The sequence below is a fragment of the Camelus bactrianus genome, chromosome 1 (assembly GCF_048773025.1).
Source record: "Camelus bactrianus isolate YW-2024 breed Bactrian camel chromosome 1, ASM4877302v1, whole genome shotgun sequence".
NCBI classification, from domain to species: domain Eukaryota; kingdom Metazoa; phylum Chordata; class Mammalia; order Artiodactyla; family Camelidae; genus Camelus; species Camelus bactrianus.
In genome coordinates this window covers 60267260-60286488 of record NC_133539.1, presented here as the reverse complement: position 1 = coordinate 60286488, position 19229 = coordinate 60267260, and the positions used below count along the sequence as shown (strand labels likewise).

Sequence of the window (19229 nt, the reverse complement as noted above, 5' to 3'; positions counted from 1 at the left end):
TGACTAAATGTACTACATTTTGTTCATCCATTCATCAGTGATGAAGACTGGGTTCTTTCCGTCTTTTGGACATCATGAATAACAAACTCATGTACAAAATTTTGTGTGGACATTTTTTCCTTTCTCTTAGGAAGAAGTGGAATTGCTGGGTGACGTGGTAACTCTATGTCTAACTTTTTGAGGAACTGCCAGACTGTTGTCCAAAGTGGCTGCACCGTTTTACTCCCTACCAGCACTGTGTGAGGATTCCAGTTCTCCACATTCTCACCAACACTTGCAGTTACTGTCTTTTTGATCACAGCCATCCTGGTGACGAAAATGTGATACCCAGCTCACTTTTAATTCTCTGGGAGTGGGTACTGGGGAAAACCACTCTCCTCACCTCTCCACACTGGGACCCGTTGCGGACAACACCCTGGGAACCCAGCCCTGCAAGAGCACTGGAGTATTTCCACTAAAATTTAAGTTTTTCTCAGAGAAGAAAAGACTCTCAGAGATTGTGCCTCGGAGGTACCTAGTTTTTCCATTCATAAAACCCACACATTTACGCCACCCTCTGGGTAGGCATTATTGAGAGATCTGGAAATATTTTTCAAGGAACTCCACATAGTTACAGGGCAGATTATTACAGGGCATCTTGACTCAGCAGGAGCCAGGACAAGATGGCTTCCAGAGAGAAGTTCTGCAGACATTCCCTCCCAGCCCCACCTCCCACCACCCACTCCCCATCCCTGTGATTTACAGAGACACCAGGAACCTTCTGGGGAGAGGCCCAGGGCAGGTGGGAGAGCGTTTCCATAAAGGAAGGGAGGCAGACCCCGCATCATGGGAGGAGGTCAGAGGGGAGGGTGGTTTCTGGCCCTGCCCTGTGTGGCAGCTGCTGTCCAGGCTGGAGCAGAGATGGGGATATTGGCCCTCAAAGAAAGTCAGTCAGTCGAGGGCTCTGTATCGTGGGCCCCCGTTTGCTGGCCTCTGCTGGTGGTGATTCCTGGGTGCATTTTGCAGAGAGTGTTCCAGAGTGAGGACTTCCCACTGCTGCTCCCACCACACCTTCAGCATGTCCTTCACAGCCCTTTGCAGAGTTACCGCAGAGACGCTCGTTTCAGATTACCACTCCATCCCCAGAGCCTGGGACAGCGTCTGGCACTTGTAGATGCTCAAGAGTATTTAGTGAATAAAGGAAAACATCAGAACCCGACACGGGCTGGTGGAACCCCAGCATAGCTCCTCATTGTATATACTGTTTTGTAATTATTCATACTTAGTAAACGCAGCATTGTTGAAAATTTCCTTTGTCATAATGACTACATTTGTCTTAACCGAGCTCCAGCTTTTGGATATTTGCATAGTTTCAAATATTTTCCTATGAAACATAATAGTGATACATCCTTGTAGCACTGTCTTTGAGCACATGTCTGGCTGCTTCCTTGGGATACATTCCTGGAATTGCTGGATCAAGCGTTAAGTCCATGTTAAAGTTCTGGGATACATATTGCCAGATTTCCCTTCCCCCAAAGGCTGTGTACGAGGCCTGTTTCCCACACACCGTGGTCCACAGCAAGCAGTATCATTCTTTTCATCTTTGTCAGCAAAATAGGCCCACAGTCAGAGTATGTAATTGATTCCTGGTGCTTTGCCGCCTCCCAGGAAATCACTTACGAATGCATGACCAAGTTGTATTTCAAATTTGCTGTAAAGAAAACAGTTCCTGAGAAAGCCACACCAAAGATTCCTTCTTGGAAGAGACATTGTATAGGTGACGAGAAACGGCGACAACCAAAAAGAATGTCTGGTTAAAGATTATTGGGCTAATTGCAAGTCGACATCGAGCCTTCAGTGTCAAGTTAAATGTCATTGCACTCTCCCCAGACTCACAGTCAGCAGGAGTGTGAAAGAGAAATAATAAAATGGCCGCTCTTAAGCTAATTCCTGGCCTTATACTTGCCTTTTGCTTTTAAAACAGTCGGCAAATCTGACTGACCAGACACTGCCCCAGCCCCAGGCCCATTGTCACAATTAGAGTTAGACTTACAGTTATTAATTTCCCTGTTGTTTTACCTCACTCTGGCAATTGAAATTTACAATCATGTTTGGATTCTGAGTCATTCCCCTAGAAAGGGAGTCCCTGGACAACAACCTCAGGAGTGTAACCAGACCCTCTGAAGTCCCTCCTGGTGCCTAATGAGTCTGATCAGATAATGAAGGTCATGGGCTGATGACCCTCCAGACCCCTGGACAGTCCCCTGATGCCGGACAGACTCGCCAAGATTTAGGAAGAAGCTTCACAGGAGACTCTTGCAGAGACTCCCCTTTTACTCTCCAATTTGTTCACTATATAATCACTAAGCCCCAACCCTAAGACGGGGTCACAGTTTTGAAGGCACCAGCCTGCTGGGAGTCCCCTTTGCCCTGCAAAATAATAAAGCTGCCTCTTTTCTTCTAGGCTCCAAGACCTGGTCTCTCAATTCTTTGCCTAGTCAGGGACAGAAGCCGATCTTTCGGCAAAGGTAGGGGGCGACTTCCCAGGAATAGGTGCTTATCTGAAAATAACCAAATTATTAGAAAATAACTCAGAGTTCAGCTCCAGTGCAGGCTTGGGTCAATGTTCTCTTTAACTAGTGTGATGTGATATTTTTCATGTTTTTCGTATTTCTTTTTTAGTTAATTTTCCTGTTTGCTTTTCCCAACCACCTACTTTTAAAGGCCCTCTTCTTCAACACCCATCCAGTGATGTGTCTTAGCATCGTGTTTCCACGCAGGATTCTTGAACAACCGTTTAAGGTCTCTACTCTTTCTTCCATAATCTTTTTCTTGAAATCAACTTATTTTTTTTAAGGCCTAAATGAATTGACTTTTAAAGTAAATTTTACATCATCACCTCAAATAAAAAATGAGTTTCCTTTTCCATGAATAGAATAGTAACCATAAAATAAATACAATAAAAATAAAATGTGATTGGATTATAGGTGGATATCTTTGTTTGCCAAAGGCTCTTTGAGCAGTTCCCTTCCTTATAATGGGAGATATGCAAGTGTTAGAGGACAATTAAACATATACTTGAAGTAAATAAGATTGTATAATCAGAATGACTGACTTAAATGTGAAAATGCAAATACCTTCCCTGTCTAAGTGAACCAATGTTCTCTAACGCTGTTTGCACGGATCACTTTTTCTTTTGTGCCACGAGCGCAGTGGCTCTCACGCCCGAGCGTGCAGCAGCGTTTTCTGGAGTCTTGTTAAAACACAGATGACTGATTCCGTAAGTCTGGGCTGGGCTTGAAACGTGCACCTCTCAGAAGTTCCCAAGCCCCGCTGGTGCTGCTGGCCCAGGGCACACACTCCGAAGGCACGCCCTCACTGCATGGCCTCTCACTTCAGGGAGAGCTGGCTGGGGAAGGCTGGCAGGTGCAAACCAGAAACAACTGCAACCCCCAACAGCTGCAAAACTTCTCCCGTCCGTTGTGGACCATCTTCCTCTCAACGGGCACAAGCCCAGGCCCAGCGCTGGCAGCCATGAGAGCAGCGCTATAATCTCTGGAACCGCTCTCTTCCTCCAGGAGGGAACCTGGATTGCAGTGTGTGGCCAAGAGACAGCTTTCTGCCCTTAGTAAACGTTCTTTATCATCTGCAAGCAGAGGAGGAAGTAGGTGAGAAGTCAAACTACTTCCTTGGGCAAACCCCTCCATACAACTTCTCCTAGAGCTGAATTTCCAGAAGAGAGGTCATCAGTTGGACTTAAGTCCATAAAACTTCCTATGATGAGAATTTTTTTTTTTTTTTTTTGAGAACTGCGTAAACTCAGTGAGGTGCGTGGATAAGCAACTGTGGAGTTTTACAAGCCAAGAATCCAAAAGCCAGTGCCTCCCCTTCTGAAGGCCGAGGTGGTTGGAATGCTGCTCCTGTGATGGAAAGTGCACATGTCAGGGTTTGAAGCACCTCAGAGCCCTTGACGTCTTTGTGTGTGAGAGAGAAAATCTCAAGAGGAGAGCTCACCCACAGTCCTGCCTCCCAACAAGTCAAAGCACATTAATTTGTCCATGTTTGCTTCCAGGGCCCATCTTTACAGAGGCACAGTGTTCACGCACTTGGCTGTATAGTCGGAACCCTGCCTTTTTCACATGCCTGAGTAGAATAAGCACCCTCCCCTACTGCTGCTTTCATCTTCACCCTGTGCGACGCTGGCATACGTTTCATCAAGGACAGTCACCGCATTTATTCCTCTGCTCTTGGGAATTAATAGTTGTTTTTAATTTTATAATACACATAATAGTGCAGCAAATGTACTTGTATGTATAATGTTCCCTTCGTTTGAAAATGTTTCCTTCGGCTAGAGTCCTAGAGGTGTTTCTCGGTCAAAAGGTAAGAATATTTTTTATGGTTCTTAATGTCTGTTTCTGAATCGCCTTTTGAAGCAGACATAGCATTTGTAAGCATGTTAAATTATCTGCACCCCCCAGAACTGAACATTGTCAATGTGAACATTTCTAACAGCTGTAAAATGTTATTTTACTCTTGTTTTTGTAGTAGCATGTCTTTAAAATGAATGAAAAGTCAAGTATGTTCCCCACATTTCTTTACTAATTTATTTTCTGTTTGTGAATTATTTGATTATGACAACCAACTTTGGGAAAATAAATTATCCAAATGCACGTTGAGTCTGAAGGCCCAGGACAATATCTATTTACTTGGCATCCCTGCTCCCCACACCTGCAACAAACTGGATGATACTCGTCCATTCGTTCCTTTATTCCATAAATATTTACTGAGCACCTGCTTGTGCCGGGTGTTCTGGGTGCTGGGGGCAGAGGTGTGAATAAGACAGGGAAGCTGCAAATAGCATTATTTCATTCTTTTTTATGGCCAAGTAATATTCCGTTATATATATATCACAACTTTTTTATCCATTCATCTGTTGATGGACACTTGGGTTGTTTTCATGTTTTGGCTATTGTAAATAGTGCTGCTATGTATGTTGGTGTGCATGAGTCTTTTTGAATTAGAGTTTTCCCTGGATATATGCCCAGGAGTAGGATCACTGGATCATATGGTATGTCTGTTTTTAGTTTTTTTAAGCCACCTGCATACTGTCCTCCATAGTGGCAGTCAGTCTCCTACTTAATATCAGGTCTCAGGTCAGATATCAGCTCCCGTGAGAATATTCTGCTTACCATCCCATATAAAGAAGCACCTTCTACCTCACGAATCTCTGTGCCATTGTGTTTTATTTTCTTCATAGCATTTATCACTCTCTGAAATTTTATTTGTTTGCAACCCATCCCTCAACCCCCATAAGCCCCAGAAGAGTAGAAACTTCCATTATCTTGTCCACTGCTTCATATTCAGAGGCTGAGAGATGTACAGAGGTGCCTCAAGTATCCGATATCTGAAGAGCTGCCTGAATGTTATTCCTATAGCGTAACCATTTGGTGAAAAGTTAATTTCAGTAGATGTGAATGCCAGGATTGGACATGGTTCTGTCAAAGTGGCACCAGTTAAACACCTGAGTTGGGAAGATTGCTTTCCCACAAGCCATTTGTCTGAGAATGGTTTACTGCATTAGAGAGGAAAATAAATGATCAACTTCATTATTATCAAAATATGATATTGATAATTAGTATTAGTGAATCTGGAAAGACTATAGCATGGAAAATACTTACCAAGGGACTAGAATTAGTGAGAAGCAGTGAAGGGCAGTTAAAATTTCTTGCAACACTTGATTCTGTAGACAGAAAAAATTTGGTGAGTCTTGTTGTTTAATCTTGATAGCGATTTTTAGGTATCTAATGATCCTTCCAAAGCCTTGGAACCTTATGATAGTACCACCATATTACAGAATCAGAGTAGCTAAAGAGGGGCTCTTAACAGGTCAAATTCCAGTCCTAAATGGCTTTGACACAGCTCCCTTCTGTTTACCCTATGTTTGAGTAGTCAGATATAATTTTAGATTAATGGGCATGTCCTGTCCTTCTCTATAGTCAATAGGCCATTGATAAAGTCCCTGCTGACGAACAGTTCTGTGGTTACCAGGTAATTATGAGTAAATTTAGCTCTTTTTAGCTGATTCTGTGACAAAGTCACCTACGTATAATGTTTCTACAGGAAAATGGAGTCTGTGTCCTCAACTTACAGATAAATATCTAGGATATAGCTGGTGAGGTGCTAGTTATTATCGCCCCTTTTCTTTGCCCAGGTTTTGAATGATGTGAGAAATAGGACAAAGAATATGGTAGACGGAGAGGAACTATCACTTTCAACAGGAGTTTACTTTGGAGAATGTGATTTAGGGCTTCCTAGTCCTGCATCCTTACCCTCCCAGCTACAACCAGCCTGAATACACAGGTTCGCCCCCCAGAAGGGAAAAGGCACATCAGAGGTGAGTTTTCCCAGTTTATTCTTCTGAAACAACTCACTACACCTCACGTAGGGCCAGTGAATAAAGGCACGCGGAGAGGCCAGGAGCACGATGCTCACCGAGCTGCCTCCACGTGGAAGGAGACGTGGGCAGCTGGGAGAGCACGTCCCTGCTGAGAGATTCTGCATACATCGTCTCTCTGAGCCTGGGAAGTGGTGGACTGGGATGAAGGAGACCTAAGAAGGATGGCTGTGGAGTCACACTCTCAGGACTGACTGCCTGACCTTATTGCCCGTATTTCCCAGGGAAGGCCAGGGAAGCGTCAGGAAGGCAGGTGCTAGCAGACCTGCATCCCTCCCTGGTCACTCTTCCTGTGTCCTCAGCACAGAAGTGGGACAAACCATGGTAGCATTGACCCTGCTACAATAGTATGGCATTAGTAGACACTGGCAGTAGAGCTCTGTGGATATTACTCTCTTGCTGTCTTGAAGCCAGAAGAGGATAGAGTGGTGGTCTCCTCCTGGTTCAGGAGACAGGATTTGAGTCCCTGCATTTGAGACTCTGCAGCCAATTATATGACCTCTGGCCAGTTTCTCCATTTTCCTCAATTCCTGGTTATTCCTTTTATAAAGTGGATGTAGTAGGTAGAAGTGTCATGGAAAAATCCAGAAAGGGAGAACATATTGCAACACATACATAAAGACCCCTGAACTCAAAAATAAGAAGACAAACAATTCTGCTTGAAACGGGCAAATGATTGAAACAAATATTTTTGAAAGAAGAGATATGAGTGGCTAATAAGCACATGAAAAGATGTTCAACATCATTTCCCATCTGGAAATACACATTAAAACCAAAGTGAGATGCCACTACATACCCTTTAGAATGGTTTGTATTATACAGACTGATAGTAGCCGAGTGTTGACAGGGATGTGTAGAAACAGGAACTCATATACCACTGATGGGAATGAAAAATGGTCCAACTTTGGAAGACACTTTGAGAGTCTGTTAAAAGTGAAATGTATAATGTACCATATGATGCAGCCATTCCACATACAAGTATTTACCCAAGAGAAATGAATGCATATATCCACACAAAGACTTGTACAGGAATATTCATGGCAGTTTTATTTGTGAAAGTCAAAACCTAGAAATGACCCAAATGTTTATCAACAGATGAATAAACAAACCATGGTATGTCTGGCACAATCTATACAATGGAAAACTGTTCAGAAATAAGAAACAAACTACTAATATGCACAACAACATGAATGACTCTCAAAATAATGATGCTAAGTCTAAGAAGCCTGACCAAAAAATAACCCCCCCCAGCCCCCATCTGGATGACTCCATTTATATAAAATTCTGGGAAGTGCAAGCGAATCTATAGTGACAGAAAGCAGATCAGTGGTCAGCTCCGACTGGAGGTGTGGGAAGGATGAACACCAGAGCACTTCTAGGAATTATGAGAATGTTTGACCTCTTGATTATGGTGGTGGTTTCTTGGGTGTGAGCACACATCGAAGCTTTAAATATGTGCAGTGTACATAAATTGTACCTCCACGAACTTGTAAAAGAAAGGAAGGAAGGAAGGAAGCGGGAAAGAGGAAGAAGTGGTACACAGAAATGTGGATGAATTTCACAGTCATCGTGCTGAGGGAGAGCAGCTGGACATAAAATAGTGCATACTGCACGACTCCGTTTATACACAATTCTGGAAAAAGCAAACTAACCTCCAGTGACAGAACGCAGATCAGTGGTTGCCTGGGGTTGGACAAGGAGGAAAGAATGGACTGCAAATAGGCAAGAGGAAACTTTTGGATGTGATGGAAATGTTCTATATCTTGACTGTAATGGTGATTTCACATGTATATACATCCATCGTAACTCATTGAATTTTACACTTTCTATGAATTCATTTATTGAAGTAAATTACATCTACCTTAATAAAGTGAGTTTAAAAAGAAAAGAGAAAAGAACTTTAAGGCTTTGTTTAACTCCTGGTGCCAGGAATCGTTCAGGCTGAGAATAAGAGCAAGACACGTGGGCCTGGGAGGTGTCTTTGCTCGGGACAAAGATTTAAGTGGCTCTTCAGCTGTATACGAGCAAACCCCACAGCAAATCCCACAACTTATTCCTGAATGGAGACTTCTGGGACAATGGGGAACTCCTCTGCTATGTAATAGCATAAAATTTTTCATTTTTGCTAAGGTCAGAGTTAAAGCTCTGGCTAATATTCACAAGGTGTTATTGGCTGCATTCCTTTGCCTAGTGCTAAGGGCAGAGGGTTGGGGACCTGGGTTTTAAAGAAGGAGGACTGGATAGAGAAGACCCTCCTCCAGGTGATAAAGCTGCTTCCTGAAACATTGTGAGAGGTCAGGGGCTGAGGAGTGAGAGGTGAGGGGAGGAGCTGAGAGGGGGACATTCCAGTGAATGACCAGTAATGAGGAGATTAGTCATCTGTTTTAAGTCTTTCCTTGTCTGCACTGTATTTTCCCTTCCTTGACCTGTCACCCACCAGCTTTCAGGCCACTTAGGGTAAATGCTACAATTTGATATTAACTGCTTTTGAGGGCATTAATGGGGACCGAGTCCAGGTACAGAGATATGTGGAGAGCCGTGGATGCTTGGAGGCATGATGACAGAGTTGCTGGAAGTGACCATCAGAGAGGCCCATTTGTGTCCACAGCGAAAGGTGACAAAAGCTAAGCAACAAGCAGTTGGGGAAACACTAAGCACCCCTCAGGGGTTCTCAGATCTACAGCTGGAGGAAACTGGATTCCCCACACTCAAATGGAGTGAGTGAAACTACATAACTGGGTGTTTAAAGGAACAGTCACCTCCTAAAAGATGGTAGTTTGGGGACTTTGGAATATAAGGATATTAACTAACACCCCCATTTGCCCCCCAATCTTTAAGGATGTTTGGACTGTCCTGAGTTATCCTGGACTATGAAACAGAAAAATAATCTGTAAGGCCCAGTTCACCTTGATCTCAAAAGCTCAGGAGAGACTTACGCTGTGTGACCAAACCCTAACTAGTAATTGCCTTTGTCTGATTTGACGTCAGTTAATGATTGGACTTTGAACCTGAGAGAGAGTTAAAAGGAAAGACAGTGGGAGGGAAGTCATTTTCTCCCCGGATTACCCAGCAAGGACATAGAGAATGAAAGCCTTCAGTCACCTCATTCTGCCTGCCCTCCTTTTTCTAATCTCAGGTAAAGAACATTTAAACTTTTTGATTCTTTCAATCCTGTTTGTTGTCTTTGAGGGAAAATCCGTGGGCTTGTGCTGCCACAGCCCCACCAAGCGGGCTGTATTGTGGATGGAGTTTCCTTTTCAGCTGGGCTCGAAGACACAAGGCGTTTCAGTCTGTGATGAAGGCAGATTGAGCCGCAGAGAAAGAGGGCTCTGGACTGAGATGTGGGGTTCGGCAAGCCAGCAGTTTGTCCTTGAGAGTCCTGGGGCCAGACAAGAACAACTTCGTAGTTCAAGGGCCCAGTGCACTATGCCCCCTTCTCTTTAACCCCCAGATGTCATCTGAGTCCTACTGCAGAGCAGGGACCTGGTTTAATCCCTGATTCTGGCATCCAGAGCTTATTGCCCCTTACGCATGGGAATCGAAACTTACCTCTGGCCAATTCCTTAAAACCTCTGAGTGTTGGTGGCATTTCTGTCAAATGTGGACGCTCACATCTATTCCATAGGCCCTGTTGGGCGCAGGGTCAGCCCCTGACAAAGGAGAGTAGTAGCCAGAGCAGGCGTAGCAGCAGCCCCGATGGCCAGCTGGGGAACTACTTTCTTGCCCCTGAAAAGCGGGTGCCTATGAAGGACTGCTTCAGGCAGGCCCTGTTCCAGGTGAGGAGCCAGATTCTGCACCAAAGCTTCCAGACCCAAGGGGGAGTCAGGTAGCATCTTCAGCAATTTTCTATGTCTGAAGGTTTAGGAATAGCTTCCTCACTAAAACCTTTTCTTTTAATAAGTTTTTTTAACCTAACATCACTGTCAGAGTTCTTAGAGACAGTGCAGTGTTCTAGAAAAGTGATGACTGGATCACTGAGAGTTTACTGCCCTCTGTGTCCAGGGGTTCCTAAGACTTGAAAAAAGGCAACTTTGATGATCCCCTAGCCATTAGGGCAAATATCATCTCTATTCATCTTACTCTTTAAAGGGTTTTGTGTCTAGAATTATGAATGAGTAAACATCACTAGAAAAAATTTGAAGCAAGTATAATACACAGTTAATTATATAGTTTTATTTCCTCATTCTTTAAACACTTCCCCTTTCCTACCACCCTTCAGCTAAAATGCCCCGTATTGGAAAATTGGGGCAAATGACTTAAGCTGTAAAGAGATCAAGGAGGCCACTTCCAGGTCATGACAGCGCCACCTGGTGGCATTTCCAGTGGTCAGAGAGAACTGCTCTGAGGAGTATTAAACTCACACTGATAGTTCTGCAACCGCAGGCATAAATGATGGATTCCATATTAATTATATGTCACATTACCATAATAGAATTAATATATAACTGAATAAGATACATATTAACTTTTGCAGTTTTGTCTGTTAAATTTTTTTGTTGTTTATTGAATTTTTTTTGTAATGTATTTTCATTGAAGTACAGTTTACAATATCGTGTCAGTTTCTGGCAAACAGCACAATTCTTCAGTCACATAGGAACATACATAGTTTTGTTCTCATATTCTTTTTCACCATAGGTTACAAGATATCGAATATGGTTCCCTGTGTTATACAGTATAAACTTGTTGTTTATCTATTTTATATATATTAGTGTCGGCAAATCTCAAACTCCCAATTTACATCTTCCCACCCTCTTCCCGCCCCAGCAACCATAAGTTTGTTTTCTATGTCTGTGAGTCTGTTTCTGTTTTGTAAATAAGTTTGTTTCTTTTTTTTTTTTAGATTCCACATATAAGTGACATCATATGGTATATTTCTTTCTCTTTCTTACTTATTTCACTTAAAAGGACATTCTCCAGTTTCATCCATATTGCTGCAAATAGCATTATTTCATTCTTTTTTACTGCCGAGTAGTATTCCATTGTATAAATATACCACCGCTTCTTTATCCAGCCATCTGTTGATGGACATTTGGGTTGTTTCCATGTCTTGGCTATTGTAAATAGTGCTGCTGTGAACATTGGGGTGCATGTGTCTTTTTGAATTAGAGTTTTCTCTGGATATTTGCCCAGGAGCAGGATTGCTGGATCATATGGTAAGTCTATTTTTAGTTTTTAAGGAATTTCCATACTGCCCCCCATAGTGGCTAAACCAATTTACATTCCCACCAACAGTGTAGGAGAGTTCCTTTTCTCCACACCTTCTCCAGCATTTATCATTTGTAGACTTCTTTTTTTTTTTTTAACATTTTTTATTGATTTATAATCATTTTACAATGTTGTGTTCATTTGTAGACTTCTTGATGGCCATTCTGACCTGTGTGAGGTGATATCACACTGTAGTTTTGATTTGCATTTCTCTAACAATTGGTGATGTTGAGCATCTTTTCATGTGTTTGTTGGCCATTTGGATGTCTTCTTGGAGAGATGTCCGTTAGGTCTTCTGCCTATTTTTTTTTTAATTGGGTTGCTTGTTTTTTTGATATTAAGCTGTATGAGCTGTTTGTGTATTTTGGAAATTAGTCCCTTCTTGGTCACATCATTTACAAATATTTCCTCCCATTCTGTAGGTTATCTTTTCATTTTGTTGATGGTATCCTTGGCTGTGCAAAAGCTTTTAAGTTTAATTAGATCACATATGTTTATTTTTGCTTTTATTTCCATTACTCTAGGAGCTGGTTCAAAAAATATATTGCTGTAATTTATGTCCAAGAGTGTTCTGCCTGTGTTTTCCTCTAGGAGTTTTGTAGTATCTGGTCTTATATTTAGATCTTTAATCCATTCTGAGTTTATTTTTGTATATGGCATTAGAGAACTAATTTCAATCTTTTACAGGTAGTTGTCCAGTTTTCCCAGCACCACTTGTTGAAGAGACTATCTTTTCTCCATTGTGTATTCTTGTCTCCCTTGTTGTAGATTAATTGACCATAAGTGCGTGGGTTTATTTCTGGACTATCTATCATGTTCAATTGATCTATGTGTCTGTTTTTGTGCCAGTATCATACTGCTTTGATTACTGTAGCTTTGTAGTATAGCCTGAAGTCAGGGATGTGATTCCCTCAGCTCCATTCTTCCTTTTCAAGATTGTTTTGGCTATTTGGGGTCTTTTGTGTTTCCATACAAATTTTAACATTTTTTGGTCCCAGCTCTGTGAAAAATATCATTGGTAATTTGATAGGGATTGCATTGAATCTGTGTATTGCCTTGGGTAGTATGGCCATTTTAACAATGTTGATTCTTCCAATCCAAGAACATGGTATATCTTTCCATTTGTTTATGTCATCTTCAGTTTCTTTCATCAGTGTCATATTTTTCTGAGCCCAGATCTTTTACCTCCCTGAGTAGGTTTATTCCTAGGTATTTTATACTTTTGGGTATGATGGCAAATGATAGTGTTTCCTTAATTCCTTTTTCTGCTATTTTGTTATTAGTGTATAGAAATGCAACTTATTTCTGTATATTAATTTTTTATCCTGCAACTTTACCAAATTCATTGAGGAGTTCTAGTAGTTTTCTGGTCACTTCTTTAGAGTTTTCTATGTATCGTATCATGTCATCTGCAAACAGTGACAGTTTTACATCTTCATTTCCAATTTGGATTCCTTTTATTTCTTTTTCTTCTCTGATTGTAAGTGCTAGGACTTCCAAAACTATGTTGAATCAAAGTGGTGAGAGGGGGCATCCTTGTCTTGTTCCTGATCCTAGAGGAAATGCTTTGAGCTTTTCCCATTAAGTATGATGTTAGCTGTGGGCTTGTCATATATGGCCTTTATTATGTTGAGGTATGCTTCATCTATGCCCACTTTCTGGAAAGTTTTCATTATAAATGGATGTGGAATTTTATTAAAAACTTTTTCTGCATCTATTGAGATGATCATATGGTTTTGATTCTTGAATTTGTTAATGTGGTGTATCATACTGATTGATTCACGGATATTGAAAAATCCTTGCATCCTTGGAATAAATCCCATTTGATCATGGTGTATGATCCTTTCAATGCATTATTGGAGTCAATTTGCTAGTATTTTGTTCAGGGTTTTTGCATCTATCTTCATAAATGATATTGGCCTATAATTTTCTTTTTGTGTGATATCTTTGGTTTTGGTATCAGGGTGATGATGGCCTCATAGAATGAGTTTGGAAGTGTTCCTTCCTCTGCAATTTTTTGGAATAGTTTCAGAAGGATAGGTGTTAACTCTTCTCTAAATGTTTGGTAGAATTCACCTGTGAAGCCATCTGCTCCCAAACTTCTGTTTGTTGGGACTTTTTTAAATTGCTGATTCAATTTCAGAACTGATAATTGGTCTAGTTATATTTCTCATTTCTACTTGGTTCAGTCTTAGCAAATTGTACCTTTCTAGGAAATTATCCATTTCTTCTAGGTTGTCCTTTTTTGTTGGCATATAGTTGCTCATAGTAGCCTCTTTTGATCCCTTATATTTCTGTGGTGTCAATTGTAACTTCTCCTTTTTCATTTCTGATTTTGTTAATTTGGGCCCTTTCCCTTTTTTTCTTGATGAGTTTGACCAAAGGTTTATCAATTTCATTTATTTTTTCAAAGAACCATGTTTTAGTTTTATTGATCTTGTCTATTGTTTTTTTAGTCTCTATTTCATTTATTTCTGCTCTAATCTTTTTTCCTTCTACTAACTTTGAATTTTGTTTGTTCTTCTTTCTCTACCTGCTTTACGTGTAAGGTTAGGTTGTTTACTTGAGATTTTTCTTGTTTCCTGAGGTAAGCTTTTATCGCTATAAACTTCCTTCTTAGAACTACTTTTGCTGCATCCCAGAGGTTTTGGATCATTGTGTTTTCATTTTCATTTGTCTCAAGGTATTTTTTGTTTTCTCCTTTAATTTCTTCAGTGATCCATTGGTTGTTTAGTAGCATATTGTTTTCAGCCTCCACGTGTTTGCAGTTTTTGCAGGTTTTGGGTTTTTTTTTTTTTTTTTTTTTTTTTTCTTATAGTTGATCTCTAACCTCATAGCATGGTGGTCGGAAAAGATGCTTGGTATGATTTCAGTTCTCTAAAATTTACCGAGGCTTGCTTTGTGGGCCAGCATGTGGTCAGTTCTGGAGAATGTTTCATGTGTGCTTGAGAAGAATGTATATCCTGTCGCTTTTGGATGGAATCCTCTACAGATAACAATTAAGTCCCTCTGGTCTAATGTGTCATTTAAGGCCCATATTTCCTTATTGATTTTCTATCTGGATGATCTGTCCACTGATGTAAGTGAGGTGGTAAGGTCCCCCACTATTGTTTTATTGCCAATTTCTCCTTTTATATCTGTTAATAGTTGCCTTAGATACTGAGGTGCTCCTATGTTGGGTGCATATGTATTTACAATTGTTATATCTTTTTCTTGGATTGATCCCTTGAGCATTATGTAGTACCCTTGTTTGTCTCTTGTAACAGTCTTTATTTTAAAATCTATTTTGTCTGATAGATGTATTGCTACTTGAGCTTTCTTTTGGTTTCCATTTGCATGGAATCTCTTTTTCCATTGCCTTTCAGCCTGCATGTGTCCTAGCTCTGAAGTGGGTCTCTTGTAGACAGCATATATATGGGTCTTGTTTTGTATCCACTCAGCCAGTCTATGTATTTTGGTTGGTGTGTTTAATCCATTTACAGTTAAGGTAGTTATTGATACGTATGTTCTTATTGCCATTTTGTTAATTGTTCTGGGTTTGTTTTTGTAGGTCCTTTTTCTTAGTTTCTTTCTTTCTTTCTTCTTTTTCTTCTTTTTCCTTGTGGGTTGATAACTAGAGAAATTCCTTTAACATTTGTTGTAAAGCTGGTTTGGTGGTGCTGAATTCTTTTAGCTTTTGTTTATCTGAGAAGGTTTTGATTTCTCCATAAAATCTGAATGAGAGCCCTGCTAGATAGAGTGTTCTTGGTTGTAAGTTTTCCCCTTTCATCACTTTAAATATATTGTGCCACTCCCTTCTGGCCTGTAGCATTTCTGCTGAAAAATCAGCTGATAACCTTATAGGAGTTCCCTTGTATGTTATTTGTTGCTTTTCTCTTGCTGATTTTAATTTTGTCAGTTTGATTGCTATGTGCCTTGGTGTGCTCCTCTTTGGATTAATTCTGTATGGAACTCTCTGTGCTTCCTGGACTTGGCTAACAGTTTCCTTTCCCAAGTCAGGGAAGTTTGGGCCTATTATCTCTTGGAATATATTCTCAGATTCTTTATCTCTCTCTCATCTTTTTGGGACCCCCCATAATGTGAATATTAGTGCTCTTCATGTTGTCCTAGACTTCTCTTAAACTATCATTTCTTTTCATTCTTTTTTTCTTTTTTCTGTTCTACAGTAGTGAATTCCACTAATCTGTCTTCTAGCTCACTGATTTGTTCTTCTGTCTCATTTAGTCTATTCTTGGTTCCTTCTAGTGTGTTATTCATTTCAGTGATTTTATTCTTCCACTCTCTTTGGGCATTCTTTATATTTTCTAACTCTTTGCTAAAAACTTCCCCCTGTGCATCTATACTCCTTCTAAGTTCTCTAAACATCTTCACCATCATTACTCTAAACTCTTTCTTGGATAGATTGTCTATCTCATCATCACTAATATCTTCTTCTGGAATTTTATTATCTTGTGTTTTAGCCTCAAAGATATTTCTCTGCTGCCTCATACTGTCTTTCTATTTGTATTTTTTGGTAGTTTAGTTATATTTTTTGACCTTGGAGAATTGGCTTTCTGTGGGAAATGTCCTATGCATCCCAGCAGTACACTCTTCTCTTGTCACCCAAGGGCCAGGGTCCAGCCAGTCCCAGGGTAGAATCTGGCCTGTGTTTGTGGATTCCTTCCACAGGCTTTGGGATTGTTGTTTTCTTATTTCTGATATCTTCCCCCTGGTGGGTGAAGCTGGACTAGAGCCTTATGCAGGTTTCCTGGCAGGAGGAGTTAGTGCCTGTCCAATGCTGGGTGAGGCTTGGTCCTGGTCCTCTGTGGGTAGGGCCATCTCTAGGGTCGTGTCTAGAGGGGGTTCAAGGCTCAGGAAGTCTGCTGATGGGTTGGGCTGTGTTCCCACCCAGTATGCTGTTTGGCCTGAGGCTTCCCAGCACTTAAGCCTTTAGGCTGTTTGCCGGGGCTAGGTCTTGGTGCTAATGTCCCAAGCAAGATGTCAGCCTCTGGGAAAGCTCACGTAGATGAACACTCCCAGAATGTCTGCCACCAGATTTCATGGCCCCAGGGTGAGCCACAGCCATCCCCTATGTCCCCAGGAGACCCTCCAAACCAGTAGGCAGGTCTGGCCCAGGTTTGTATGAAATCACTGCCTCTGTTTCCCCCCGTCCTGTGGGGCTCCTGGAGCTAAGTCCTGCTAGTCTTCAAAACCAGATGTCCTTAGGTCTCCTCCTCCCAATGCCAGGACCTCAGGCTGGGGAGCCTGACATGGGGCTCAGAACTCTCACTCCTGTGGGAGGGGCCCTGCAACTTAATTGTTCTTCAGCTTGTAGGTCGCCCACCCCAGTGGGGCTTTGGCCCGATTACATTGTGATCACACCCTTCATGCCGTTCCACTGTGGTTCCATCTTTATGTTTCCAGTTGAAATATCTTTTTTGCTAGGTCCCAGTTTTTTTGTTTTGTTTTATTTTGTTTTGTTGGTTTATTTTTTTGATGGTTGTTTAGCAGACAGTTGTGGTTTTGTTGTAGTCACGAGGAGAGGTGAGCTCCGGGTCCTACTACTCCACCACCTTGACCTCTAACCTCCATATATTTTTTATTTTTAATGTAGTACACGGTACTTATTTTTCAGAAAAGAATACATTAGGTACTAATTCGTTTTAAATAATAGCAGCTGCTATTATATATTCAATATTTTCTCTTCTAAAACTTGATATCTTTGTTCCTCCAGCGAATAGACCTCCCACCATAATTGCTACAAGCCTCACCACATCAATCCCTCCTTCTTCCACAGGGGCTGCAGGCAATTCAATATCAAACACTACTTCTTCTTCCACGGGGGCTGCCGGCACCACGGCATCGAGCCCTCCTCCTCCCACCACGGGGGCTGCGGGCACCACGGCATCGAGCCCTCCTCCTCCCACCACGGGGGCTGCGGGCACCACGGCATCGAGCCCTCCTCCTCCCACCACGGCGGCTGCGGGCACCACGGCATCCAGCCCTCCTCCTCCCACCACGGGGGCTGCGGGCACCACGGCATCGAGCCCTCCTCCTCCCTCCACGGGGGCTGCCGGCACCACGGCATCGAGCCCTCCTCCTCCCACCACGGGGGCTGCGGGCACCACGGCATCGAGCCCTCCTCCTCCCACCACGGGGGCTGCGGGCACCACGGCATCGAGCCCTCCTCCTCCCACCACGGCGGCTGCGGGCACCACGGCATCGAGCCCTCCTCCTCCCACCACGGGGGCTGCGGGCACCACGGCATCGAGCCCTCCTCCTCCCACCACGGCGGCTGCGGGCACCACGGCATCGAGCCCTCCTCCTCCCACCACGGGGGCTGCGGGCACCACGGCATCGAGCCCTCCTCCTCCCTCCACGGGGGCTGCGGGCACCACGGCATCGAGCCCTCCTCCCTCCACGGGGGCTGCGGGCTCCACGGCATCGAGCCCTCCTCCTCCCACCACGGGGGCTGCGGGCACCACTGTCACGAAAGGTAATTTCATAGGGACTGTTCCTTCAGTGACTTGGGGCAGCAGCACTTCATCAGAGACCAACAGCCCAAACCCTGGTCCCACAGGTTAAGAGCAATTCCAGGAAAGACTCCTCAGTGAGGAGTCACAGCACTGTGATGGATGGTAGGTAAGTGTGTTCTCATGTAGTAGGGAAGTGCTTGTGAAGTGACTCAAGGTTTCCTTGGATACGAAACTCTAGAGTTAAAAAGTCTGCAGTCACAAAGACTAAGAGCGATGGCAGAGATGCTACAAGGTTGCCTGAAGGTCTATTCTGTTTTCCTTTCCTCCAGCAATTTGCCAGATGGGGAATATTTTTATGAACTTGGACTTCAGAAAAGCTGCTTTTCCAGCTTCTGTCTTCCTAGGAGATTTTTGGAAATAGTTTCAGCTTCTCTGAGAAGGTCAGGTCCTAATAAGCACTGACTCTCCAGCCCCACTGGTCTAGATCCCTGGTCTCCTGAAGGAAGGAGTCAGTGCTACCCCGGTTCCTGACCAAGTGCTATTGAGAAATATGACATTGCAAAAGTAGCTGATCGCAATTTGGAATTTGAGGGATAAAAAGCCAAACCACAGCAGTGCTCAGTCCTCGTCCTAGACGTGAGCAGAGCCATGGTCCAGAGGATGGGTGTTTGGGGGTACTAAGAGAGGACAATTGACCTCAAGCCAAAGTTACTGAAACAGAAACCACTTGCCTCATTTCCCAAAACTTGGTCTAGAGCAAGGGTCAGCAAGTTTTATCAGTGAAGGCAAACTAGTAAATATTTTAGGTTTTGTGGGCCACAATGAGGTCTCTGTTACAGCCACTAAGCTCTACCATTTTAATATCAAAGCAGCTGTAGACAATATATAAATGAACGTGCCTGACTGTGTACCAATAAAACTTTAGAAGAAAAACAGAAGACTGGCCACTATTGGCTCCTGAGTGAGAGTTTGCCAGCCCCTGGTCTAAAAGAATCCTCAAACCTTTGCGTAAAGGGTCTAGATAAACTGTTATTCTCAGAAAGGGAAACTGAGGCCCAGTGAGGGCGGCAAGTTGCCCAAAGTCAAAAAACAATTGATGTCTCCCTACGCTTACTTCTTTGGCTTCCCTAATGTTC

At 42.7% G+C, this 19229-nt stretch overlaps 1 protein-coding gene across 1 annotated transcript in view; it reads left to right on the top strand.

The window, feature by feature from the left end:
* Positions 1-9451: 9451 nt before the first annotated feature.
* LOC141577875 (mucin-13-like) overlaps positions 9452-19229 on the top strand; it is a 32816-nt gene continuing 23038 nt past the window's right edge. The window contains exons 1-2 of the mRNA XM_074365086.1: positions 9452-9569; positions 17415-18113. Of these exons, the coding sequence (XP_074221187.1) occupies positions 9518-9569; positions 17415-18113 (751 nt within the window). The 5' untranslated portion in view covers positions 9452-9517. The remainder of the gene's footprint in view (positions 9570-17414; positions 18114-19229) is intronic.